This window comes from Miniopterus schreibersii (genome assembly GCF_964146895.1).
Source record: "Miniopterus schreibersii genome assembly, chromosome: 21".
NCBI classification, from domain to species: Eukaryota; Metazoa; Chordata; class Mammalia; order Chiroptera; family Miniopteridae; genus Miniopterus; species Miniopterus schreibersii.
This window is the reverse complement of record NC_138123.1, coordinates 8,832,328-8,858,679: the sequence shown is the minus strand read 5'-3', so window position 1 is coordinate 8,858,679 and position 26,352 is coordinate 8,832,328. Positions and strand designations below refer to the sequence as shown.

General features: G+C 50.9%; 1 protein-coding gene across 2 annotated transcripts in view; it reads left to right on the top strand.

The window, feature by feature from the left end:
• Positions 1-26,352, top strand: part of KIF26B (kinesin family member 26B) — a 280,606-nt gene that overhangs the window by 226,056 nt on the left and 28,198 nt on the right. For both annotated transcript variants that reach the window (XM_081124262.1, XM_081124261.1), the window contains 5 exons: positions 4,003-4,209; positions 8,825-8,918; positions 10,034-10,296; positions 11,637-11,820; positions 19,273-19,432. In XM_081124262.1, the coding sequence (XP_080980388.1) occupies positions 4,003-4,209; positions 8,825-8,918; positions 10,034-10,296; positions 11,637-11,820; positions 19,273-19,432 (908 nt within the window). The remainder of the gene's footprint in view (positions 1-4,002; positions 4,210-8,824; positions 8,919-10,033; positions 10,297-11,636; positions 11,821-19,272; positions 19,433-26,352) is intronic.

Genomic DNA, 26,352 nt, shown 5'->3' with positions numbered 1-26,352 from the left:
TCCCAGCAGGTGATTCCTTGGGTTTTGGACTCCCTCTGACAGTCTCACCTTTTCTACTTTCCTCAGAAGGTAGAACCTTCCCATTTGCCCCGACTTGCCTTGTAGAACAATTTCCAGACATGTTTTAGGAACTGAAGAATAGATTTGGAGGCCTAAAGGTACTTCTAGGACTGCTGGGATTGAGACAGATGCCAAATGGGCTTTCTGGTTAGGTAATCTGACATCACCTTGACCAGTTTCCACTAAGCTGATTGTTAAAAAATTGAATTTGGACATCAGTGTAAAGAGAGTAAAAATATGGAAACATGAAGGAATTGAAAGATGTTAGTGGTTAATTTCCTCTGCAGCCTCTGACCTTGTGGGAAAAAACTACTTATCCTCAGCAACACACTGTCTTTGAGCAATTACTGTGGTTGAGACTCCGGCCGGGGAATAGTCATTGTCCCATGTGTGACTGTCGAGGGTCATCACTGTGGGGTCCACAGAGGAGTTTAAACAAAGCTCAGACATGAGAAGGATTGCTAGGTTGCCTCCGCCTCCCACCACCTTCCCATCTTCTGTGCTTTGCCTCTGCTTGGTGAGGGATCCTTGGAATGGTCAGATTTACCCCAAGCCCTCCTGAGCCTTATAGTCAGCCTCCTACTGGACAGAGAAACAGGCAACGAAGAGCCTCCCTGGCTCTGCACCACGTGCTTGCCCCCTGTGACGAGGGACAGACAGGAACATCTGTCTCTGTGATCACGTGTGGTGGCAGAGGTGAGCGCTTGTGGGGCCCACGCCTCATTTGCGCCCTGAGGCCGTGGGGCAGTCGGCCTTTGACTTTACGTGGATGGGGTGTGTATAGTTTAGGTTCTCTCTCCCTCTCAGTGGGGTCCCACAAATCCTTTCTCCCTTGGTCCCCCCGTGCCATCCAGAAAGAGGTGCTCAGAGGCTGACTGCCCAGAGCAACAGCGGCCTGGCCCCGTCCACCGGATAATTAGGTATAAATGAGGCAAAGCGAGGTCTTTGCTAGAGGCGCTGCTGGTCTGCTCGTGGTGAATCAGGGTGGCGGGGCCCTCCTTCCCCTCACCCCACCGCTCTCACTGTGCCCTTAGCTTTCCAGGTCCCATTCCTCCTGGTCTGCCACTGGGAGTGACATAGTGACTCTCTCCTTTACTCTGAGTGCTGGGGAGAGGCTGTGCGTGTTGACAGCTGCAGGCCCGTGTCCCCAGAGCAGCAGGGACAGGAAGGGTGGAAGTAGGTGTTGCCAAGAAGCTACCAGGGTTTGCGACCGAAGCAAGAACTTCTGGCAGAGTCCTGGGCCTTTCTCGATCACAAGTGGCATCTCCTAAGCGCTTTACTTGCCAAGGATTGGGCAGGAAGGGGCGTGCTGGGCTAAAGGAAGAAAGACACAAAGGAAGTGAAGGAGAAAAACCCAATGTCCTTCCTTTAAGGGGGAAAAGATCCATTTATTGAAATGAGTTGCAGAGAAAAGAATGGAGGGCGGCAATCCCCGGGCCCAGGGTGCAGTGGGGTTTAAAGCGCTGCGTGTCCCCTTGGCCAGACCAGCGGTGGCATCGCCGGGCCATCTGCAGAAGTTGAACTGCAGGCTTGGAGCCTCATGAGGAGGCAAATGACTCGCTAAGTCAGCCCCTTCCCTCCTGCTTTCCCTTGCAGGCCCGTGCCTGGCTTAGCTCATATTTTACATTCAGCACCTCCAGTTACCCAGAAATTGCATGTGAAACTGTGAGATAGAAAAGCAGTGGGCCGTGCGACTCCATCAGTTCTGCCTGGCGCTGCACCAGCCTTGACTGGGCCCGTCCAGAGGCGGGGCTGGGGGACCTGCCTACCTGCTTACCGAGAGCCCCAAGGCCCCAGACACCTCCCCGAAGTTGCAGTTTGAAGACATGCTCTTAGCACGGGGGCAAATCGACAGAAATGAATGGGACTGAAATCAGATTGGAGACATTCGCAGTGACCAGGAACACAGCGGGATGCAGGCAGAGGCGGTTACTGTCATATACAGAGGGGCTGTGGGACTTCACGATGTTCCACTAACAGGAGCCTTGTAAGGCCCAGAGCTGACACCCAGCTCTCTCTGCAGTGTCCCCATCCTGCTGTGATCCATGGCACCCAGAGTCCAGGACAGGGAGTTCCAGTGCCTTATCACTGACTCTGAGATTGGAAAAGGCAAGCATGTTATGGTTCAGAAGGAGCACATGTGGGGAGGGGCAGGAGGAGACCCCCCTGGGTTAGAGCACCCACCCTGTCTGTGCTCAGTGCTTCACAGGTCAATTCTTTCATTCTTACAACAGTCCCATGAGATAGGCATTGTCATTCCTATTATACAGGTGAGAAAACTGAGGCTCTGAGAAGTTCAGCTCTGTATGGGAGGCAGCGGTTGGCATAATGGAGAAGTATGGGCTTTGGGTTCAGGGTAAGAGCCCAGGCTCACCACCCATAGGTTCAGGGCTTTGGGACGAGTTCTGTAACGTGTTTTCTCATCTATGAAATCGGGACAATACGCCTGCACCCTGGCTTAGGGAGGATTATGTGGATGACTGTGGGTGACAGCACAGCCCTAGCACACGATAGCCCCCCGGGAAATGGCAGGTATAGTTATATGACCTCAGAGTGGGAGAACCGAGAGTTGGACCCTGGAAGGTGGGCCTCATCCCGACACTGTGCTCCGTCCCCCGTGACGCCGGCCTCTGGGTGCACACTCGAGGCCTGTTCTTCACTGACAAGAAGATAGCAGGCACCAGGCAGGACATGTGACGAGCCCCGTGCCCTGGAATTCATTACTTTCAGCTTTAGACTCTGCCGATTAGTTCCCGTGCCTCCGTAGACAGGGCTGAGGCAGGCCGGAGGGTGGCTTCACTCCGTTACGCACAGTAGGGATTCTTCTCTGAGCACTTCTCTGGGTTTGAAAGATTTTATTTAAAGATTTACTACCTCCTCCCCAAAATCACATAACTGAGATTTCATCAGGCCAGACTGTTGATTAGATGAAGAGGGTGAGACGCAGAGAGGGCTTCAAAATGATCCTGTGCAGAGCTTCAGAATTGGCCACATCGTATTACAAGAATGACCTGTGTCTGCATCCGCCTGTCCTGCTACTTTATGTGTCACCTGTCTTCGCATCCCCAGTGCCTAGTCCGGTACCTGGCACATAGTAGGTGCTCAGCACGGTTGGACGGAACTAGCAACACAGCAACAAAGAGCTGGTGAGGGAGTAAATGCTGTGCCTTTCCCCAGGACTCGAGTCTCCAGAGCTGTGTGTGCCTGCAGCTTGGCTCCCGCTCCCCTTGGGGCCCTAGGGCAGGCAGGGCATTTCCAGAGGTACCACCTTCGGCCGAGGGGATGGAGCTGGGCTGGCTGTGAGCACTAGAAATGTCCATTTTCTCAGGAGGCGGGTCAAAGGCCCGCCGCCCACTGTTTGCCACCCAGATGTGCTTTTGTTCCCTGAGAAGTCAACTTCCATGTACTCACTTAATAGGGTCCCAAATAACACAGTTGAAACAAACCTTTCCTCGCTGTTACCCCTTGGAACACACTTCAAATGCTGGTCATTAAAATCCAGGCCATTGCACAGGCCTTTAATGATGACGCTAATAACTGTGGATTTTTCTCTGGGAGTCCTCACGAGCAGAGGCAAGGAGTAAATTACGGGAGCTAACTTTTATGTCTGTGGCTTATTGATCTGTGAGCTTCCAGGGAACTCGACCAGCCCCGAAAGCGTGGCAGTCCAGGTTGCCTTTTCATCTGTGTAATTGGGCCACCAGGGTACACTTAATTCCCAATTTATATTAACAGGAAGACAAAGAACACGATGTGCCGTTTCTGTAATAAAGTAAAGGACATCCCGAAATATTCTACCCGGTGATTTTAACTAAATCAGGGTTCCCACACCCCACTGAGGCTCGTGTTGCTGATTCATTGGGCGGCTCATCATAATTTATCATGTGAAGGCTCCATCAGGCAGCATCCAGCTTAACCCGTGGCCTTCCTGTTCCCTAACAGGTGAAAGTCATGCTTCGCATCTGCTCCACGTTGGCCCGCGATACCCCGGAATCCAGCTCTTTCCTGAAGGTGGACCCACGGAAGAAGCAGATCACCCTGTACGACCCCCTGGCCTGCGGAGGCCAGAATGCCTTCCCGAAGAGGGGCAGCCAGGTTCCTCCGAAGATGTTTGCCTTCGATGCGGTTTTCCCACAAGATGCTTCCCAGGTGGGTACAACCCCCCCGCAGCACGAGGCAGTATTGACTCATTTCAGGGAGCTTTTATTCCTTCGCTAGGGCCTGTGAGCTCGAGGGTGTCCCCAGAGCACTCTGAAGGACCAGCTCCTCCACCCACACAAGCCAATTTGAGCTTCACTGACAGTTCGTTCCTTTGAATCACGGGTGTCATACCGTGGGCAGGACTGTTATGCCAGGATTTAAACAAAATATGCCCTTGGGAAGGAGAAAGGAGGGAGCCAGTCAGTGGGGGGCATCCAGAAGCAGGGTGATAGTGGACAGAATTGGAAGTTTCAGGAAAACTACATGGATGTGCTGGCGACTGGTCATGAGGACCCCACTCCCGCCCCCACTTCTGGGTGTGGGTGTATACGAGGGAAAAAGCGTTTCCGGAGCTGGATTAGAATCGGGCAGGATCCTAGAACCCTAGAGAAGGCAGGTCTGTAGTCCTGGTGAGGAACTGGAGCACGAGGCAGGGAAACTGAGGCTGACGTGCAGTCCTGCGGCCTGGATCTGTGGAGTGAAGGGTGGGGGGAGAAGGGGAGAACAGAGCAGGGATAGCTGTTGTATCGGCCAGCTACTGCTGCATTACAACCACCCTGAATCCAGTGACTTAAAATGATAGGCGTTTACTATTGCTCATGAGACCGTGGGTCAACTGAGCATTCTGCTCCCAGCTCTGCTCGCTTCTGTGTCTGTGGTCAGCCCTGGGCTGAACAGGTAGCTCTGCTGATCTTGGGGTTTGGGGTTGGCCAGCTTCAGGGTGGTCTAGAATGGCCTTGGCTGGGTCACCTGGCCTCTCTCCACCTTGTCTCTCATCAACCCCCAGGCTATCTTGGACTTACTCTCTTGACAACGGCGTGATGCAAGCATGAAGGCCTCTTGAGGCCCAGGTTCAGAATCGAAACACCGGCCTTCTCTCGTGTTCTATTGGCCCAGATTTGAGAGGTGGGGAAGAGACTCCACCTCTTGATTAGAGAGGCTGCAGAGTCACATTGCAAGGGGCATGCACACAGGGATGGGTGGAGAATTGTGGCCGTTTTTGTTTGTCTGTTATGAATATAATCTGGGGAGCTCAGGGTGCCAGGATTCCTAGACCAAAGCTCCTGGAGTCAATCCCAGTAGGAACAGGTGTCTGACAGAAGATTCAGTTGCACCATCTGGGGAAATCCATGTGCAACAAGTTGGTGCAACTGAAGCTTCTTGTAGACGTCTGTAGCCCAGGCTATAGGTATGCAGTGGCATCAGGCACCTTCCTGATATATTTCCAGCACTTTCCAAGATTTATACGAAACAGTGTGTAGCAGTGTGACTAATAACCTCTAGCAGAACCTGGGGACATAAGAGCTGCCACGTGCAGCTTCTGCTAATTTCTTCTATGTCACATCTTGGTGTAGGAAGCTGTGGTGTCCATGCAGGCGCTTATATTGCACTGTCAGCAGATAGCACGTGATAGGCTCTATCCATTAACAGCTGAGCATGTGGTTTCCCCAAAGAAAAGACAAAATACTTTATGAATAAGCTCAATGGTTTCCCTCTTCATTGCATATTTTGTGTTCTGTACCACCCCTTGGGCTCACTAACCTAAACCTGACATTGAGGCTGATAAATGGCCCACAAGTCATTTAATTAACGCAGTTAGAACTTCCAAAAGCAAATCTCCCTGAGCTATAAGGATTCCAAAGCAAACCCTAAGTTCAATGTGGGCTGTTAATGCATTTCAAATTCATTCCAGAAAAAGCCATTTTTATTGCTGGTCTTTATTTACATTTCATACTTGGTTGCAGAGCTTGCATGCTCAGATGCGCTCATTTTAGAATGCTTTATTTTGCTAAAATTTCCAATACTATAATAAGTTGCATTTCAAAAAAAAATTAGTTTCAGGAACTTTCCTGTGCATCCACCCATTCATTCTTCCTAGAATCCTGCGGCGTAGGAAAGGGAGGCATTGCTGCTTTCACATTACAGGCAAGGAAACTGAGACCCAGAGCTGCTGTGTCTTGTTGATAATCCCTTCCCTGAGCACACATCTTTTCCAGATCCTTCCCCTTGGCCTCTCTGTGTCCTGCTCCATGAAGTGTTTATCTTTGACCACCTGTCATTTCATCCACTGTTTCCTAGCAGTGTGTTCTTGGACAAGTCACTGAATGTCTCTGGGCCTCAGTGTCCTCACCTGTAATATGAAGACAGAACCAAAATATACCTCCTTAAGGCTGTGGTGATTCATTGAATTGATTGATACACATGAGGTACTTGGAACATAGTCAGTGCCCAACAAATGTGAGCTATTTTTATTATTAAATCATCACTGTTAATACTAATATCATGCTGCTTGGCACAGCCAGCCTCAGCCCGCACAGGTGAGCACCCTTTGAGCCTCCAAAGCCCAGAAACCCGACAGTGTACAGGGTGGGCCTCTGCTCCGAGGTCCTTCAGTTTCCTTATAAAGCAGCAGCCACCTTAGTGGCCCCAGACACTTATGAATTTTGCTTTCTCTCAGTCTCTAAGGACATCAGCTTCTGGAAGCTAAGAAACGATTAGAACGGTTCTCGCTCCCCGTTGCCTTTATGAGCCATTTTTATCCCCTTAAACCATCTTGGCTGTTGTCAGCTGCCCACTGCTGGGGCAGACCTCTGCTGGGTCTGGCTGTGGGGAGGTGACTTCGTCCCTTCGGGCTGCCGTAACAAAACAGCACAGACCGGGTGGCTTCTAAATCACAGAAATTTGTTTCTCATGGTTCTGGAGACTGGAAGTCCAAGATCAAGGTGCTGGCAAATTTGGTGTCCGGTGAGAGCCCCATCCTGGTTCATAAACGGCATTGTCTTGCTGTGACCTCATGTGGTGGAAGGGACCAGAGAACTCTCAGGTTCTTTTATAATGCCCCTCACTAGGGCTCCACCCTCACGACCTAACCACCTCCCAAAGTGCCCACCTCCTAACACCATCACCGGAGGTTTCAGCCTGTGCATTTTGGAGGGGACACATTTAGTCATTAGCAGGAGGGATGGTGGGGAAGATGGGAGCTGTGGGAGAGCAGGGGCTTCTTGCAGACTGGACCCTGCCCACAGTCTGTGCTCTGGAGGCTGCCTGCTGCTCTAGGCCCCAGAAAAGCAGCACGTGGTCTCCAGGGGCCACGGCCAGCTCCTAACAAACACCACATGGACAGGTCACTTGCCACACTTGTCAGTGGGCACTGGGTGGGGACTCAGCCTGTCCTGCGCCTTTTGAGGCCTCTCCTGTGTCTCCTCCATCCGGCCATGGCGCAGGTGACTTGGTGATGGCCCTGTGGGCCAGACCTAACCAACATTCTCCGGGCTGACCTTGAGTTTAATACAGTTTATTTTATGGATGGATCAGGTGGGCTCTCAGCCTCTCAGCCCCCATCTCCCTTTATGTCCAAAGAAGCAGAGTTCACTCAGCCTCTGGCAAATTCCATCGAGATCCTACAGCCTCAGGCTCGCGTTGCCTGGGTCCTGGAGGTATGACAGAGCCTGTGGTCCCCACTCCACGGCAGCCCTGTCCTCCGGTCCTCTTCACCTAGGAGGTGCCCCCAGCAGAGTTGCCAAGGCGACCACCCCCGAACAATTCACAATTGTTGGGAGTGTGGTTTTTCCATTTCGGTTTGGGAGAGAAAATTGATTCCTGAATACTTAGGTTCATTGTGCGGCTGGGACCTGGCGCTGAATGACTACATTCATCGCCGAGGCTGCAGTTCCCAGGCTCCCACCGGGGGGCCCGTTGCTCTGATGACTGCGGAGCCCCCCAGCTTCTGGCTCCGGCGCTGAGACAAATGAAGGCACCGGCGCAGGGGAATAATTCTGTCCGGCTGCTGGGAGAGCTCGGGTGCTGACCAGGGAGAGACTTCCCCGAGCTCCTAGTCGGTCCCCAGAACGGACTGGTCCTTGGAGTTGACAGGCTCGATGCGACCGGGTGTCAGTGGGGAAACACACACAGTCATCGGGAGCCCGGGCCCTGTCTCAGGCGTCAATGCGTCTTATTTGTGAAGGATTCGTGTGCGTTAACTGTATCTGTGCAGAGAGAAAGAAAAGGCTGGTTTTGAAAAGAGGAGGCTGTAGATTGAGAGGCGGAAGGAGGCTGGGAGAGAAAGCAGACCGAAGTCACAAACCTGCTTGTATTAGAATTGCAATGATTCTCAAGGTCATTTTCCTGAAATGGCAGGTCACCCTTTTCCCTCTAATAAGCCGGGACCATTTTATAAAGGGGCGTGTGTGTGTGTGTGTGTGTGTGTGTGTGTGTGTGTGTGTGTAAGGAAAGATCTAGTTAGCAGAGAGCAAATGGAAAGTTTAAATGCCTTGTCCAGAGGCCAGAATAGCAGCGAGGGCGGGCGTGAGGTCCATGAAAGCATCCTGTGTTTCCCGAAGGTTCCTGCTGAAATGCACCAGGAATTAGCAGGAGGGCGGTTTGCAGTTTCTGTGTGTAACGCTCAGGCTGGATGGGGCGGGAGGCACCAGAGGGGGCCGAGCACCTCCAGAACCCCGTTAGAGGCCGGCCCATCTGGGAATGTCATGACCCCCAGCCCCAGGAAAGCTGGCTCATGTTCCCATTGTCAGTGGTCCACTCACCATGTGTCTCTTGTGTCCGCCAGGCTGAAGTGTGCGCTGGGACCGTGGCGGAGGTGATCCAGTCCGTGGTCAACGGGGCCGATGGCTGCGTGTTCTGCTTCGGCCACGCCAAGCTGGGTCAGTGAGCGGTACTTTTTCCGCGTGGCTTGTTGGACTCCCAGTCACCCTATTCCTTCTTCTGTATTGTCCCAGAGTCCTCAGAGGAAAGGAAAGGTGTCTCCCCCAGGTGCTGAATTAAATAACCATGAATGGGCATCTCTGCTTTTGAAGCGTGGATTTCCGCTCTGGGTGGATACCCAGCCGTCTAGGAAAGGCTTTAAGTCCAGGAGATGGACAGGAGTAGCCTGTTGTTTCCCTTTGGTCCAGGTCAGGGTCAGGCCCAGAAAGCCAGTGAAAAAATGTACCTGTCCTGAGCAGGGGCTGTTGGGAAGCAGAGAGGGGCCCCCAGGAGGATTTGGGTTGGTGATGGAGCCGACATAAAAGTCAGAGGAGCAGCTCCGAGCAAAGCCCAGACCGTGACTGGACCTGTCGGGAGCGTCTGACAGCCCCCTTGCTTCCCGGCCTCCGGCTGTCAGGATCCCCTGTGCTGGGCGCCTGGGGGGGAGGCAGCTAAACACCCCGATGAGGTGCCTTCTTCCTCCTGACCTGTGGCTCTCTGCTCCCCAAAGTGTCCCTTGGCCAAGATGCCAGCAGAGGCCCTGGAGATGATGGGGGGTCAGGTCCAGGCCAGGACCCACAGCCCTTCTCATCCCACCGACACTCCGTCTCCCCGCCCCTCCCTCCTCTTCATCTCTGATCAAAGCAGTGACCCAGATTTTAATGGGCTTTGCTGTAAAAATATACACAGCATTTAACTTGAGGGAAGATACAGCGTGTGAGGATGTGGAGTTGATCTGGGGGATGGTGACAGAAGCCCCGTAAGAGAGGGGAGAGGCCTCTGCCTTCCCACGATGTGTAAGTCAGTGTAGAAAGGGTAGCTGGTGATATTTGGGCTCCTCGGGGAGGTACGTGGTGACTCAGCCTTGTCATTTCCAGGGCTCTCGCAGTCTTATTATAGCCCTTTAATCAGAAGTGTTAGGAAATGTCCTTTTGTTACTGTTGTCAAATGCTGGATATTTCGCTCACCTTTCCATTTCCTCTCTCCCCTCCCTCCCACCTCTGTGCCTCTGTTCCCGAGACTGTAGAATGACACCTGGACGCTCAAACTCCATCCTTTGTCCCCTCCCCTCCAGGAAAATCCTACACCATGATCGGAAAAGACGACTCCATGCAGAACCTGGGGATCATCCCCTGTGCCATCTCCTGGCTCTTCAAGCTCATCAATGAGCGGAAAGAAAAGACCGGAGCCCGGTTCTCAGTCCGCATCTCAGCCGTGGAAGTGTGGGGCAAGGAAGAGAACCTGCGGGACCTGCTGTCCGAGGTGGCCACGGGCAGCCTGCAGGACGGCCAGTCCCCAGGCGTGTACCTGTGCGAGGACCCCATCTGCGGCACGCAGGTGAGCGCCTGGGCCGGCCCCGAGGTGGCTCAGCGGCTGACTCACCAGCCTGTCGGGGAGGCTCACTCGCGTTTACCCTAAAGTGGACCAGAGCTTTACGGCCGCCAGCTGCGGGGCCATCTGCTCGCCCAGCCTAAATATGTGTACCTCGAATCTAATTGACAATGAGCAGGAGTTGCAATTGTTGTAGCATTTCGAGGAAATTGAATTTACCTTCTTTATACCCCTTTCAGGGGGGGCGTGGAAGGAAAAGTACAATCTTTTGCTTAACAACACACTGAAACATCTACTGCTCTGCAGGGAGAGCTACAGCCGTCCCCGGGGCTGTTGATGGCCATGTGAACGGTTTCTCTGGCACTGGCTACAGGCAGATTGGAGGTGCTGTTGGCAAAACTAGTCACCATTTCCAGTTAGAGCTGTGATATAATTGCTAGAACCACGGAAGTCAAGAGAAGCTCCGGTTCGCCTTTTCGGGGTGCCACGCCCATATCCAGTGTTTCTCTCTTGCCGTTTGACTGTAGATGTCAGCAAGGCCTCGGAGCAACATGCTTCACATCCAAAATACCCAGTTCTTCCAGCCTCCGGCAGTAGGCCCTCCTTTCTTGTCTCAGCCGATGCCTCCTTTTTTAGATAGGTGTTGAGGTTGTACCTACCTCATCCCACACTTTCCGTGGCAAGGCTCTAAGGCACCAACCATGCTCCCTCTTACCTCTGGGCCTCTGCACATCTATCCCCTGTGCATGGAATACTCCTCCCCTCTGGCCCTTCATCTGGCTAAGTTCCTATCCTTTAGGTCTCAGCTAGATGTCACTTCTTCCAGGAAGCCCTCTGAGATGTCTCTCCAGAGGTCACTAGAACACTCATAGCAGTTATACTGTGACTGCCTGGTTAGTTCTCGGCAACTCTCAAATGGTGGGTACCGTGTCTGACTAAGGCTGGCTGTTCAGTTTTAACAGATGCATCAGATGCCACTTGGATGTGGAATCTAATTCGAACACAAACTAGCTGGTGGTGAAAACCTTAATCGAGTGGTTCTCAGGCTTTAGTCTTCATCAGAGTCCCCTGGAGGACTTGTTAAAACACAGATTACTAGGCTCCACCTCTGGAATTTCTGACTCAGTGGGTCCTTGATAGAGCTTCAAAATGTGCATTTCTAGCAAGTTCCCAGGTGCTGCTGCTGGCCCAGGGGCCCCCTTTTGAGGACCACTGTTCTGAAGCGTAAGGCATGCCCGGTGGTGCTTGCACAGCTCCCGCAATGAGCATCAGCGTGGCTTTACTGCGCCGAGCAGCCCGCAGGCCCCCCCAGCCTGCGGCTCCAGCTCTCGGCTTGTGTCTTCCAGCTGCAGAACCAGAGCGAGCTGCGGGCGCCCACCGCCGAGAAGGCCGCCTTCTTCCTGGACGCGGCCATCGCCTCGCGCCGGGGCCACCAGCAGGACTGCGACGAGGAGGACCACCGCAACTCACACATGCTCTTCACCCTGCACATCTACCAGTACCGCATGGAGAAGAGCGGGAAGGGGGGAAGTAAGTGGCCGCCCCACCAGCCTCCCATGAGCGGGGAGCCCCTCCTTGGGCGACCATGACCTTGGTCCACGTGGCACAGGCTCCCCAGGCCGGAGTCCCGCTGACATGTGACTCAAGGTCGTTGCTGAGTCTGGGCTGACGTTTGCTTTTGGACCGGCTGAGGGGAAAGGGCTTGCCTGGGTGAACGTAATTTATGAATGAGGTTGCCGTGGGGGTGGCACTCAGCCGAGTGTCTCAGTGGGATCCTGGACCGTGGGCAGAATGGCCTGTTGACCTCACTGGACTTTCTAAGGCAGGTTGTGGCCACAGGCTGGGCGGCGGCTTAGCCTCTCAGTGTCCACCCCTGTAGGGCTTTTGAAACAGGCAGCTGGCCCCCAGCACTTTCTGAATGATTGTCTCAAGGATGCTCAATACCCCCCCCCCCCAAAAAAAACACAGACAAAAAACCCCTGAGTGAGGAGACCAGCTCTGGTGGCTGGGAATTGTGAAGATGACTGACTGACAGAGGCAATCGACTAACCTGATTGGGGTTGGAGCCTGGATGAAGACATCCACCTGGCATCTGGGGATGGGCTCCCCAACTTCTCCCAAGTCTGCTTGTTGCCCAAAGTCTTGCAAGCTGGTATCCTGGAGATAGCTCTTGGGGCGTCTGTTGCCCACGTGGAAGTTCATCCCTCCCCCAACTTGATGCCTCCGTTGACCCAGTCTCTCTTCCTTTTTCCCTGCTCCTTAGTTGTTTTAATTCAGGTTTAACGAGGCATAATTTACATTCAGTAATACTTACCCTCTCTCTGTGTCGTTAGATGAGTTTTGGGGGATCTATGCAGTTGTGTAACCACCACCGCTACTGAGATTAGGACAAAGCCACACCACATAAGGTTCCCTCTTGTCCCTTGCAGTCAGTCCCCTCCTCAGCCCCTGACAACCACTGATCTGATTTTTAACCCAGAGCATCATAGGAATGGAATCGTGTGGCCCATGTGTGGCCTTGTGTGTGTGTTTTTTTCAGCATTTGAGACGCAGCCACGTTGTCGCATGTACTAGTCGTTCACGTATTTTTCTTGCCACTGACTCATTTAGTTTTGACTGGGCCTGAAGACTTGGCCCGGGACTGCAGTCTCCGCATGGACCCTGGCCTGGTGGAGCCCCATCCCCGAGACCAGGCTTCGGGGCTCTGACCCACAGCCTTGGCCACCTGCACTGGCCTCGCCTGCAGGCCCTGGGTGCTGGGAGGTGCACTGGCCTCGGCTGCAGGCCCTGGGTGCTGGGAGGTGCACTGGCCTCGCCTGCAGGCCCTGGGTGCTGGGAGGTGCACTGGCCTCGCCTGCAGGCCCTGGGTGCTGGGAGGTGCACTGGCCTCGCCTGCAGGCCCTGGGTGCTGGGAGGTGCACTGGCCTCGCCTGCAGGCCCTGGGTGCTGGGAGGTGCACTGGCCTCGCCTGCAGGCCCTGGGTGCTGGGAGGTGCACTGGCCTCGCCTGCAGGCCCTGGGTGCTGGGAGGTGCACTGGCCTCGCCTGCAGGCCCTGGGTGCCGGGAGGGGCTCCGTCAGCAGACCGGGTCTCTCTTGGCAACCAGCGATGGCGAGGAGGGTCTGATGCGGGTGAGAAACTATTTTGAATGGGAATCTTGCAGGGGAGATGGATCCTCAAGGAAGGGCTAATACCATTCACAGCAATTCGGGTTAAAATAACTTTCTCAAAGAAGGACACAAGGGGTTAGGGTGGAGGTGAGAGGATCCAGACCTTCAGAATCAGGAACAGAGTGTGGTCCACGTGTCTCCTAACAGTCGGAGAGCTGGCTTTAAGTCCTGCCCCCACCTGCTTTTCTGGATGGTATCTGAGCCGTGTGAATGTGGGAGTCTGAAAAATGTTAATTTTATTCTTCCAAGCTGACGATAATAATAATAATAATCATCAGAGCCTGCAGTGCATTCCTGTACTCTCAGCAAAGGGTGACTCACGAGAGATCTGAACCTGGAGCCAAATGGCTTCCAAATGGCGCCGAGTGGAAAACTCAGGAGGTGGGACGGTCTCCGCCTCCTGGTAGGTTGCAAACCAAGCCGCACACAGCTCTGCTTTTGGTTTTTCACTTTTTATTTCATGGTTCTGCTCTCGACGTGGAACCTAAAAGTAGAGAGGACTCTTGAACACAAAGAAGCACTTAATGGAAGGATTTCAACTGTAAGAGCTTAAAACTCAACCTCCATAAACGTGTAGGCTGGGACATTCCCCAAACCCAGCAACCCGCCCCGTCAGTATTGAACCAGCCCTGGGCACTGATTAAATATTTAACTTCTAACCCATCGCCTTCCTATTTGTAAACTGTGGGAGCGAATTGCTTTTGAATAATAAATTCAGGTAAAAGGAAAGGCATGTACCCTTAATGGCTTCCAAACCTTCTTCGGGTGCTTTCTAACGTGTCTGTAGATGAGAGTCAAGAAGGGCGGCTGTGGGGTGAGCCCCTGAGGCTCTGGAGACGTCACCTGCCGGCCACAGCGCCCGGCTTCTGGGGGCGTGGGGGTGAGGGGAGAGGAGTGCACATGGCCTCCCAGCCCATGGCTTGCTTGACGTGTGTGCATTTCTGTCTGTTTAAAATGTAATGAGGAGACCTGAGTGCTGTTTAAAATGGGAATTTTGTTTACTTATGTGTAAGGATAACCCCTGTGGACCTGGCAGCCAGAACTCAATTAAGGGAAAGTTTATTAATTAGCCACCCTGCAGGGAAGCAGAGAGCGGAGCAGGTTGCTGTTAACTGGCCGTCGGAAGCTTAGATGACGGATTCCAAGGGGTCTCTGGGGCAAGGACTCAGCATCCCACGTGCATATGCACCTGAATCTTATACACAATATGTGTTTCTCACACCCCCCCTCCCCCCCGCAGTGAAGTAGACAGACACAATTGTGTTCAACTTGTCCAATCAAGAGAGAAAAGAGAGAAAAGACAATTCTACGTGGATGTGTCACCTTTTTGCAGGGAGCACTGGGTTAAGCTTAAAAGATTTCCCCGGTTTACAGAGGTTTTGGAGCACTAGTGGGATTCTGTCCCTTCACCTCTCCTGGGGCCCCACCAATTGGGACCCCATCAGTGGTCTTTTCATACTTACGTTTTTAATCTCTCCTACCACCAAGGTCAGGGCCGCCTCCCTTTGGAAAGGAGGGAAGGGACAGTGACATCAACAATAAAAAACACCTTCCCTGTTTCTCGCTGCCCCCCTGGAGCCGCCGCCTCCATAAAGCCCTGCAGGCTCTCCCTGCTGTGGATTTCCTTTCTCCGATGGTCCCGTATCAGGTTGGGGGATGATGAGCCCTCGCCTCAGTCCACCTTGTATCTCAGTCATTTGGGGGCTTGTCTGAGTCTCATTAGACGAGTCCCCCGAGGACCGAGGACCTGTTGTCCATCTGTCTGTCCCCATAGGCCTACTGTGTGCCTGGCCCCTCAGAGCTCGGCCCTTGTGCTAAATCCCATGGAATGGGCTGCATTTTAAACAATGAGTGAATTCCTCTATCCTGCATTTTAGCTACGTTTTAGAAAGAGAAAGACCAACCAGTTGCCTTTCTTAGAAGCAGATGGCGTGAGTTCACAGATGTACTTTTTGGTCAGTTAATTGAACAAAATTAGTTAAAAAGGGAAGTCATATAAAATGATACATACGTGTCATAAACATGCTATTTGAACTTATGACACACACGTGTATTTAGTCACGGGTCTTCTGATCCAGGGCGTGGCTTTCTCTTTGAGGTGCCTTTTCAAATGAAGGTTCTGACTTTCACAGACCACATTTATATTAATAGTCTGGCCTTTGCTTTCAATTTCTTTCTAAGTGACTCAGCAACTTAAAATACATTTGTGCAGCCAACTGGGTATAGACTTTTCCCAGATTCTTCCAATTTTTTCCACTCTATAATTTTTTATTCACACCTATTTTAGCATCTTTAAAAAAACCCCAAATTCATTTTATCACATCTTTCCAAAGCAATTGGATTTAGTTTAGAGTGGTTTACATAATATTTGGTTATATTTTATCTATAATATCAAGTAAAAGAGGCATAGTTAGATTTAGGAAGAAGCCCAGCTGACCTAGATCTCATTTGGGGGGAGCAAAAGTGCACAGTAGGGGACAACCAGCACGGCCACCAGCACTCAGCGTTAACCAGGCCAGGTGACAAGGCGGTGGTTTCCAAACTTTGCTGCACGTGAGAATCACCTGGAGAGCTTTCAGTGTCTCCCAAAGCCCGTGTCACACTCCCGATCAGTCACATTAGAAAATGGGGAGTGGGAGCCACACATATGAATTATTCTTAAAGATTCCTAGGTGACTCGGTGGGCAGCAAAGTTTGGGAACTACTGGGTAAGGGGAAGGTGAGCGAAAAGAGCTACGTGCTTTATAGATGGCTCTGGGCTTTCATCTTATATTCAGATGAATTTTCTATGAGATCTTAGGTCCTTTATTTAACATCTGTGAATCTCATCTATAAAACGGAGCCGATTCTTGCATTCCAGGATCGTTGTAGGAACTGAGCGATATTTGGAGAATTTAGCATTTCCTGGCACCTCCCGGGTGCTCAGTGAACACCTGGGACAGTGGCTCAGGGATGGGGTAGAATTAGCCTGTTGCTTCCTGAGGGGAGAGTAAAGCAGGTGCATAATTTGTTTTGGCCAAAATCTAGACTTCAAATACACATATTGGAATATAAACAAAGCGTTGCTCAGGGTAGAATCACGTCCCTTTAACCCTGCAACTGTGACCTCAGAAATCCCAAAGATCGACGAGGAACCTGCCCCTTAACTGCTATTAATCATCACCTATTTTGTTCATTGATTCCGAACTACCTTCTCTCCAGACACCTTCTGTACCGTAAATTCTTGAGGACAGCAAATGGCCTTGCTCGTTTGCCTTGTGTCCTTCCAGAGGAAGCGCCCACGCGGATTCCGAATCCCGTGACAGCCGGAGCTCGGCGGGCACAGCGCAGCGCCCGCTCGCCACTGTCAGTGTGACTCTCACTGTGAGTCACGCAGGTGTAATTATAGGCGTTTTATAATATTATTCCTCAGCACCGTCTACACCGCGCCTTTGTTCTCTGTGCTGTTTTACTACATGTACGTTACGCATTTTATTCCATTACATCAAGCGGTCTGAAGGTCCAGATGGGCCCGTCTTTGCCCTTTAATCTGCGGTGCACGTGGAATATCTGAGCTCCTACTGTCTGTAATTAGGTTGCGAAACAGATGATATTTTGCTTTAAAAATAACTGTTTCCCTAGCGCTCTGCCACGACCTGACCTTGCATCATGCAAAATGGGATGAAAGAGAAGCAACATGTTATATGTTCCCTTTTAAGGATTTTTTACCGGGGAGAGTGGGAGGGAAATAAAATACCATGTCCTTAATGTGAAAAGCCCTCTGCCATAGATGTGCCGAGGGAACCGAGCGTGAATAGAAAACGCTGGTTTTCTCAGCATTAGAGGTGGAAGCTGAGGGTGGGTGGGGCAGAGCCAGGCTGGGGTTAGGACAGTGGTTCCCCGACGCTCTCACCCTACAGCTTGAGCCCTCGAGCTCCCAAATCGGCGCTGCCATGTGGCTCAGCCTGCAGGTACTCGGACACCCAGGCACTGCCCCAGGCCCCTGGCACATCCCCCAGGTCCCAGACACCCATGTCCCACCCCTGCCTTGGCTTTCTCGGCCAACCCCTTTCCCACCTGCCCCAGATGGCCTGGTGGCCACAGCAAGCTTGGATTTCTACCTGTGCTGTGGTCCTTCCATGCAGAGATGGGGAAGGCCGCGGAAACGGGAAGCAACAGAGGGTGGGCAGGTGTGATGGTGTGAGCCGGGCCCCCTGGACAGGTGGGGATCGAGGAAGGGAGATGGCCCAAGGGTGCTGTGCTGGGGCCACATGACCCTGGGAGAGGGGGGCCTGGGACAGCAAGGCAGCCTTGGAGCTCCTGATTCCTTGGTACCTGACTGAGGTCATGTGGGTAGGAGGAAGAACACAGGTCTTGAGGGTTGGAATCCTCGCTCTCCCACCATCAGCATGGTCATATGCAAGGGTCCTCTCTCTCTCGCTCTCTTTTTTTTAACCGATTTAATGAGATAGACATGAGATAAAATAATCTTCACATATTTAAATTGTGTAATTTGATGTTTTGTCGAATGTGTATACCCAGAAACCATCACCACAATACAATCAAGACAGTGAGCATATCCATCACCCCAAAGTGCCCTGGGATCACTCCCTCCAGTTCCCTCCCTCCAGCTCCCTCCCTCTCTCTTTCGATCTGCAGGCAACCACTGAAGGGCTCAGTTCTTGTACATTTGTTTGCATTTCCCAGAATCCTACACAAATGGAACCAAATCACGTCATCTCTACTCTCGTGTGGTTTCTTTCACTTAGCATAGTTATTTTGAGATTCATTTTTTTTTTTTTTTTTTAATCTTTATTGATTTCAGAGAGAGGAAAGGAGCGGGAGAGAGAGAGAGAGAAACATCAATGATGAGAGAGTCATTGATTGAGCCCACAGCCCGGGCATGTGCCCTGACCAGAAATTGAACCCTGGTCGCCTGGATCCTAGGTTGACGCTCAACCACTGAGCCACGCCTGGCCGGGCGAGATTCATTTTGTTGCATGTCTCCATAGTTCATGTATTTATATTTCTGAGTGACAGTCCATTGTCTAGATGGATTTTTCACCACTTGCCTGTCCATTCACCTGCTGATGGACATTTGTGTTGTTTCTGGTTTCGTTGGTTCACATAAGAAGATCTATCTTGTCCCTGTCACTTCCTCTAGGCCTGAAGCAGAAGTACTCATGAGCAAGATTCTTAACTTTCTAAACTTCAGTTTTCTCATCTATGAAAAAAAGGGTGAAAGAATTTAGCTTATGGTTTTACCATGGCAATCGAATGAGACTGATGTTTGCGCAGCACTTGGCGCATGGCAAATACTCAGCAAATACCCGGGGGGCTTTTCCTGTCTCTGCACCTGGCTGCTACTTCTCCCTGATTTTACCTTGACCTACCAACCTGATGATCCCTGAGCTTCAGGTCAGGGTCTCTGTGATGAGCAACCAAAGCAGATAATCACTCATGGGTCATTCAGGTTTCAACTTGATCAGCTCCAGGATTCTGCTCTCCGGAGGGCATGTGGGCACATGCCTCATTCTTTTATTAGGCATTTACCGTCTCTGGAATCTCATCCAATTCAACCTACAGCAATTATTTATTTATAGGATGAATCAGTAGATATTAAAAGGTCAGTGACGTGTGCCAGACAGCATTTCAGAGAACCATGATATTTGTAACCCCAGCATGGTTTTTTGGGGTTTTCCTACTAGATCATGAACCTCAACTTTTAACTTTCTCTTCCCACCCCTCCCTCCTATTCCCAAGAAGCTACATGAAAACAAAAGAGTTTTTGCCAGAACCTAACCCCTTCTCGCTTGTCTTCTCTCCTCTGGCAGTGTCCGGAGGCCGCAGCCGCCTACACCTCATTGACCTCGGCAGTTGTGTGAAAGCTCTTAGCAAAAATCGGGAAGGAGGCTCGGGGCTGTGCCTCTCACTGTCCGCCCTGGGCAATGTCATCCTGGCTCTCGTCAATGGCAGCAAACACATCCCATACAAGTAAGTGACTCTTCTACTTGAAGATTGGGCTGGGGTAAGTGTGGTGCCAGGGCTGGGTGTGGGACAGCCTGGATCATATTTTAGTTCAACAGTTGTGTGATGCATGATCTTCCAAATTCAAAAGCTATGGAAATACTTAAATCTAAGCCAGTCCTAACTTTAGGCTGGTCAAGTCTCAGAATGATATAATGCGTGGAAAAGTTTTTTGAAAAATTCAGAACACTGTAACCAATAACCAATAAGAATAATCTGGGTGAGCCTACCCTCATCTATTTAGATGGAAATAACACCCGCCTTATAGAGTTGCCGTGAGGATTAAGCAAACATACATAGAATCATTTCTTAGTCGGTCTGCTCCATGCTTCCCTGTCTCTGGATCTATTTTGTTTGTCAGTTTATTTTTTTCATTAGATTCCACATATAAGTGAGATCATGTGATGTTTGTCTTTCTCTGCCTGGCTTATTTCACTTAGCATAATAATCTCCAGGTCCCTCCATGCTGTCCCAAAGGATAAGAGCTCCTTCTTTTTTTACAGCTGCATAGTATTCCATGGTGTAAATGTCCTACAGCTTTTTTATCCATTCATCGGGCACTTGGGCTGTTTCCAGATCTTAGCTATTGTAAATAACTTGGCTATGAACATAGGGGTGCATATATTCTTTGTGATTGGTGTTTTGGGTTTCTTAGGATATATTCCTAGAAGTGGGAACACTGAGTCGAATGTCAGTTGCATGTTTAATTTTTTGAGGAAACTCCATACTGTTTTCCATAGTGACTGTACCAGTCTGCATTCCCACGAGCAGTGTACCAGGGTTCCCCTTTCTCCACATACTGGTCAACACTTGTTGTTTGCTGATTTATTGATGGTAGCTGTTCTGGCCAGTGTGAGGTGGTATCTCATTGTCATTGTAATTTGCATCTCTCTGATAATTAGTGACTTTGAGCATTTTTTCATATGTCTCTTGGCCACTTGTCAAGTATTAATTGAGCATAAAGGCATGGGTCAATTTCTGGGTTCTCTGTTCTGTTTCACTGATCTATATGTTTGTTCTTATGCCAGTACCAAGCTGTTTTGATTACAGTGGCTTTGTAGTTTAACTTGATATCTGGTATTGTGATCCCTCCAACTTTGTTCTTCTTTCTCAAGATTGCTGTGGGTATTCAGGATGTTTTTTGGTTCCATGTAAATTTTTGGAGTATTTGTTCTAGATCTGTGAAATACGCCATTAGTATTTTAATAGGGATTGCATCGAATCTATAGATTACTTTGGGTGGTATGGACATTTTAATGATGTTCTACCAATCCATGAACATGGTATATTCTTTCACTTGTTTACGTTTTCCAAGTACAGGTCTTTTACTGCCTTGGTTAAATTTATTCCTAAGTATCTTAATGTTTTGTTGCAATGGTAAATGGGATTTTTTTTTTTAGTTTCTCTTTCTGAGAGTTATCAGTGTATAAAAATGCCATCGATTTCTGGGTGTTAATTTTGTATCCTGCTGTCTTGCCGAATTCATTTATTAAATCTAGTAGTTTTTTGGTGGAGTCTTTAGGATTTTCTATGTACAATATCATGTCATCTGCAAATAATGGCAGTTTTACTTCCTCCTTTCCAATGTGGATACCTTTTATGTTTACTTGTCTGATCACTGTGGCTAAGACTTCCAGTACTTTGTTGAATAAGAGGGGTGAAAGCAGATACCCCTGTCTCATTCCTGTTCGTAGAGGAAATGGTTTTAGTTTTTGCCCACTGAGCATGATGTTGGCTGTAGGTTTGTCTTATATGGCCTTTATTATGTTGAGGTATGATCCCTCTATTCCCACTTTGCTGAGACTTTTTATCAAAAATGGGTCCTGGATTTTTTTAAAAAGCTTTTCCTGTGTCTATTGATACGATCCTGTGATAACACTGTGATCTCATTCTGCACTGGGAGGGTTGTTGCAGGGCTGACATCAGGAGCTTACATGGCAGTTACAGTCCTATGTGTCTCCAGTCTTGAAATTTGGGATCCTGGTTAGATAAACCTAGAAATGGTTTTACCAGCCTTTTTCTATGAGAAAAAAATATCAATTTGAAGGCTTATAAAGTTTCACTCAATGTTATTTCTGCAGTTGAATAAACTCAAGTTGTAATTACAAGAAGAGAAGGAAGGAGGGAGGGAGGGAGAAAGATCTCACTGGTACTGTCAGGGCTGGAGACCATAGAAAGAAAGTAGAGTTATTGACCCTCATTGGTTTCCCTGCCCATAAAAAATGGAAACATGTCTATTAATGTGGAAACTTAAAAGAAAATGATGTAGATAAAATTTAAAATACCACCCTGTGAGGTCACTGATTGAATATTTTACTTACTTATCTCTCTCATTGTTTCTGTGGAGTGGCGTGCTTTTACGATTCAGTAAATATTTGTTGAATTGATGCTGGTAAGCCTATGAAATTACTTTTGCTTTCGATAAAGTGACTTCCTTTTGGTTAGAGTTAGTTTTTATTATAAACATATAGGGAAACATTAAGAACTGTTTTTATTACTGGTTCAAGGTTTTTTGTTCAGTTAAACACATTTAGCATCAGCCAGCCACAACGACCGGCCACCTGCCCCTGGGGAGGGCAGACAAAGTGTGAGACCTCCACCCACCATGCTCTGCAGACGTGTGTCTGGCTCAGTTCCTTGCACTCTGGCTCAGAGGGGGTGATGATTAAAGTGTTTTTATGTCTGAAGCAGGCACAGACTTAACATAAATACAGTGTCTGAGCAGGACACAGGCACAGCGCTGCCCCTAACCACCAGGACCCTCCTGGAAACCTCGCAGGGCCGCCCCTGTTGTGACAGTGGCTCAGATTCTCCGCCACAGCCCGTATCCAGTATTTGGTGTCTGCAAAGTGATTAATCAGCTAGAAACTATCCTCTTTAGAGGTGCAGGAAGACAAGGCAAAGATGTACTCAAATCCCCCAGCCAGTTGGCGGCGGGAACAAACTGCTCAACTTTCCACAGCCTCGGAGACCTTGGCAGGTCCGAGTCCTGGCAGCCGATCCGCTCCTGACCCATCCAGCTCTGATATATTAGCTGCCTCTGCTCGGCCCAGCCTGGGGAGGTCTTCAGCACAGCTGGGTGGCCCAGATTTCTTTAGCAACTCGATCGGGCTCTAGAGCCACCTTATGTGGCATTTTGCTCGCATACTAAACACCTTTCCCCTTGCCAAACCTTGTCTTTGCAAGAAGTTCCTCAGAGGAGAGTTTCCTGCCCTTGTGGCTTCCTGTTAACTCGGACTCACAGGAGAAACCCAGAAAACCAAAATCCATGTTTGCTACCTGCCCCCACCCTCGAAAACTCACAGAAAAAGTCACTGCCCCTCCATTTGTCACCCTAGGTGACTCTTGCTTGGAACCTGCATTTCTTGTGTTTGCTTCTGGGAAATTAACTGGAATGTGTGCAGAGGGACTGTAGCCTGTCTTCACTTCTCTTCATCCTGGGACGGGACTAGTTGGCATGTGAGCAAGACGGAAAGTGATCCTGGGTTCATCAGCCATCCCGGGCGCTCCCACGGGCACCTCGGGAGTGCCCCAAATGGCTTTGACTTTGCAAATGAAGTTGCCTTTGGAGGTGACAGGCGCAGGCCCCTGTGGGGTCCCAGCCTCGGCCATCGCGCCTCACGGGCGTGCTGACCAATCCAAGCACCCTAAATCCCTCCTAAGTGGTGGGACCCTTCAGTAAAGCATGTGGGGAGGGAGGGAGACCACCACAGGCTCCAGCCCCCTAGTCGGTCCCGCGCTGACAGGCTGCACCAGTGACTCGAACTGGGGGGAGACTGTCATCTGGGGAAATCTGCTGCAGTCCTGAGCGTTTTGACGGTACATTTGCAAATGTCCCGCCGCTTGCTATCCCTCACCGCTTCTCGGCCCCGAGGTAACAGGAGTCTACCCATTTGACAGACGAGAAAAGTAAGAAGAGGCATTAAAACGAATTCCCATCCCCAGAGCAGGCACTGCAGGCCCACGCCCCTGGAATCGGTCCCCAGAGGGGCCACCACGCGCACCTGCCAGTGGGAACCTCTCCTCGGCTACAGTGTTATAATGTCCCAGCTGATCCCTGGGACTGCAGGCTTCAGAAAATTTTTGGTCCCTTTGAGATGCTGTCTTGTGAGGGGATAAACCCTTAGGCAGCCTAACCCTTCCCACGGGGATACTTGAGCCCTGAGACATTTACCTTCGTTTATAACTGTTACTCCATTTGGGGAAAGAATTAATATGTCAAACGGTCTATTTGCTTATTTGCCAGCAAGATGCTCGTACTCTGTGCCTAAGCAACGGGTGTTTTTGATGTCTTGGCGTGCATTTAGCAGGTCGTGGGAAGTCCCCGTGACCCTGCGGTGCGTGTGCCTGCGGTGCTCTGCCGGGCCGCTGAATCACGGCTGTGCAGAGCAGCCCCATGGCGAGGGGAGGCTCGGCGCCTCTCTTTTCTGGTTCGGTATGTGGCTGAGACCAAGGCCTGGTCCTCGCTTGTTGGAATCAGTCACTGATTTCCTGGTGGCCCCCTTCTGTCTGGGGAGAGTCTCCCGGGAGAAGCAGGTGGAGCCCGAGGCAGCCTGTTACCATGGGCCTCAGTCTGCAGGCAGATGGCACTGCAGGGGCCACAAAACTGATGAGGACCCCGGTTCTCCGGGTCCTGGGGAGGAGCCAAGGCCGTTTTTGAGAACAGAGCAGCCTCGGAGCCCAGCAACCCATTCGCATCAGCACGTGGCGCTAGAAACTCAAATTTAAGTCAGTGACTTGTGGAGAAATGACGGTATTTAAATAGAGGCGGCATTTAAAAAATGGGAACATCTCTTCCCATGTCTGAGTGTGTGTAGCGCTCGAACCTGCCGGCAGTTGCCACGGCAGCAGGTCTAAAACTCAGACAGTTACTGAATGTGCATCTCTGAGGAGCACACACAGTCCTCGCCCTGGCTTTGAGAGGTGTTTTCTCCTAGTAGCCATTTATTTTTATTTTTTTAATATTTTTATTTATCGACTTTTAGAGAGAGAGAGAGAGAGAGAGAAACATCGATTTGTTGTTCCACTTACTTGTGCGTCCTTGGTTGCTTCTTGTTTGAGCCCTGACCGGGGATCGAACCCACAACCTTGGTGGATGGGGACAGCGCCCTAACCAACTGGGCTACCCAGCCAGGGTCCTCGTAGACATTCAGATATTGGTTTTTTCCTGCTTTCTGAGAACTGGAAACCTACTCAGGGTTGGGAAGCTAGAGGGAGGAGCTCATGGTTGGCATTAGCTACAATATGCAGCACTCTGGCTCACGGAGGAGACGGAAGGTTTGTTCCTTTGGACTTGAATGTATATTATTTATGCTTAACATGGAGTTAAATAGATATTTTCCAGGAAAAATGCAAAGGAACATCAGTTCAGTCGGCATGTAACGGAGAGGAGCTCTGTGGAAGGCAGTGCGTGTGCACGCGTGTGTGTCCGTGTGTCTGATGTGAGACACACACACACACACGTATATTTAGCAACCTTGCATGCACGCGAGCGCTGTTATCTCCTCCCCATTTGCAGGGAGAACATCAATTTAAACTATTTGCACAAACTCCCGATCCCTGTTTATAATGTTCCCTGTTTAGAAATAAAATAACCAAAGTCTCAGGTTGCCAGGCAACCGCAGCGATGATAATTCTTAGTGTTGCTGCTTCAAAAACACTCATCTCTATACATTTTAATGACTGTCAGGACGCAGGGAAAGCGAGTTCAGAGCAGATCCGGCCGTAGAGGCCGTGGGGGAGGCTTCAGGACTCCTTTCCCTGCTTTGCTGTCCAGCAGCATCCTCGTATTTAATCGTGGAAGGTTCCAGGGATCGGTGGTGTTTCCCTAGGAGCTGTGGCAGTAAATGAACTGCGGGGAAGTGAAGTTGCCGGGTTGGTTACGGGGCCGCCCAGCCCCTCGGGAGCAACGAGGCTGCCTGGGAAGCAGGGGCCCGGAGCCCCGAGAACCGCGCTCTGGCCTCGCTGAATCGGGAGCAGAGTGTTAGGCCCCGGCTCGGTCATTGTCCTTTGGCAGCAAAGCCTGAGTGTGTATTTTCCTTTGTCCACAACAGTGAGTCCGCCTTGGATCACGGGCCACCGGTTCGGGGACTGGGTAGCTTGTCCGCGTGGACGTGGCTGGTCGGTGACAGCTTGTCGCTGCCTCCCAGTGTGTCTCCGTGTCCTCACAGTGCCTGGAAGGCCGAGGCGCGCAGTCAGTATTTGTTGCCATAACAAATGAGGCAGGACCATGGGTCAAACGTCCCTGCGAACCTGTGGTACGTGTAGTCGGCTGTGAGTGAAAGTGTGGGCCCAAGGGGTGGCACCGGCCGCGGCCAGGGGGACATTCAGCGCCGGTCTCTGGGTCCCCCCTTCTGTGACGCTAAGCCGGACTGATTGCTGGGTGCCTGTGGCAGTGAGGACAGTGAGATGGGGAAGGTAAAGGAAAGGAAAGGTCCCTCTCAGATCCTGAGCCGCTTAGCAGGGCTGGGCCTGAAATACCAACAAGACTGTGACAGCGAGTGGGACCCTCCTTGCTCAGAACCTGTGTCCAGGCCCGGGTAGCGGGCTGGAGGGCAGGGCGTGGGGCCCCCATTCAGTGGCTCTCAGGGGCGCCCAAGAGGCTGGATCTCATATTCCGGGCACCACCAGCGGCTGAGCGCAGCCAGTCAGCCTAGTTTGAGAGTCTTTTTTTCCTTTCTCAATTTCTGTCACCTTTTCTCACATCAGAGCCTGAAAGTCCACGGAGACCTTTCAGACCCCCCATTAGTAGGAAAAAGTGCAGGATGCTGTGGCTCTCCTGGGACGTACCGCCCCCTCCAGGCAGCCCTCCTGCCTCGCTGGGTGGGCTCCGGCATGAGAAGGGTGACCGTTTCCCACAGCCTCCTGATAAGATGGTGTGTGGCCCT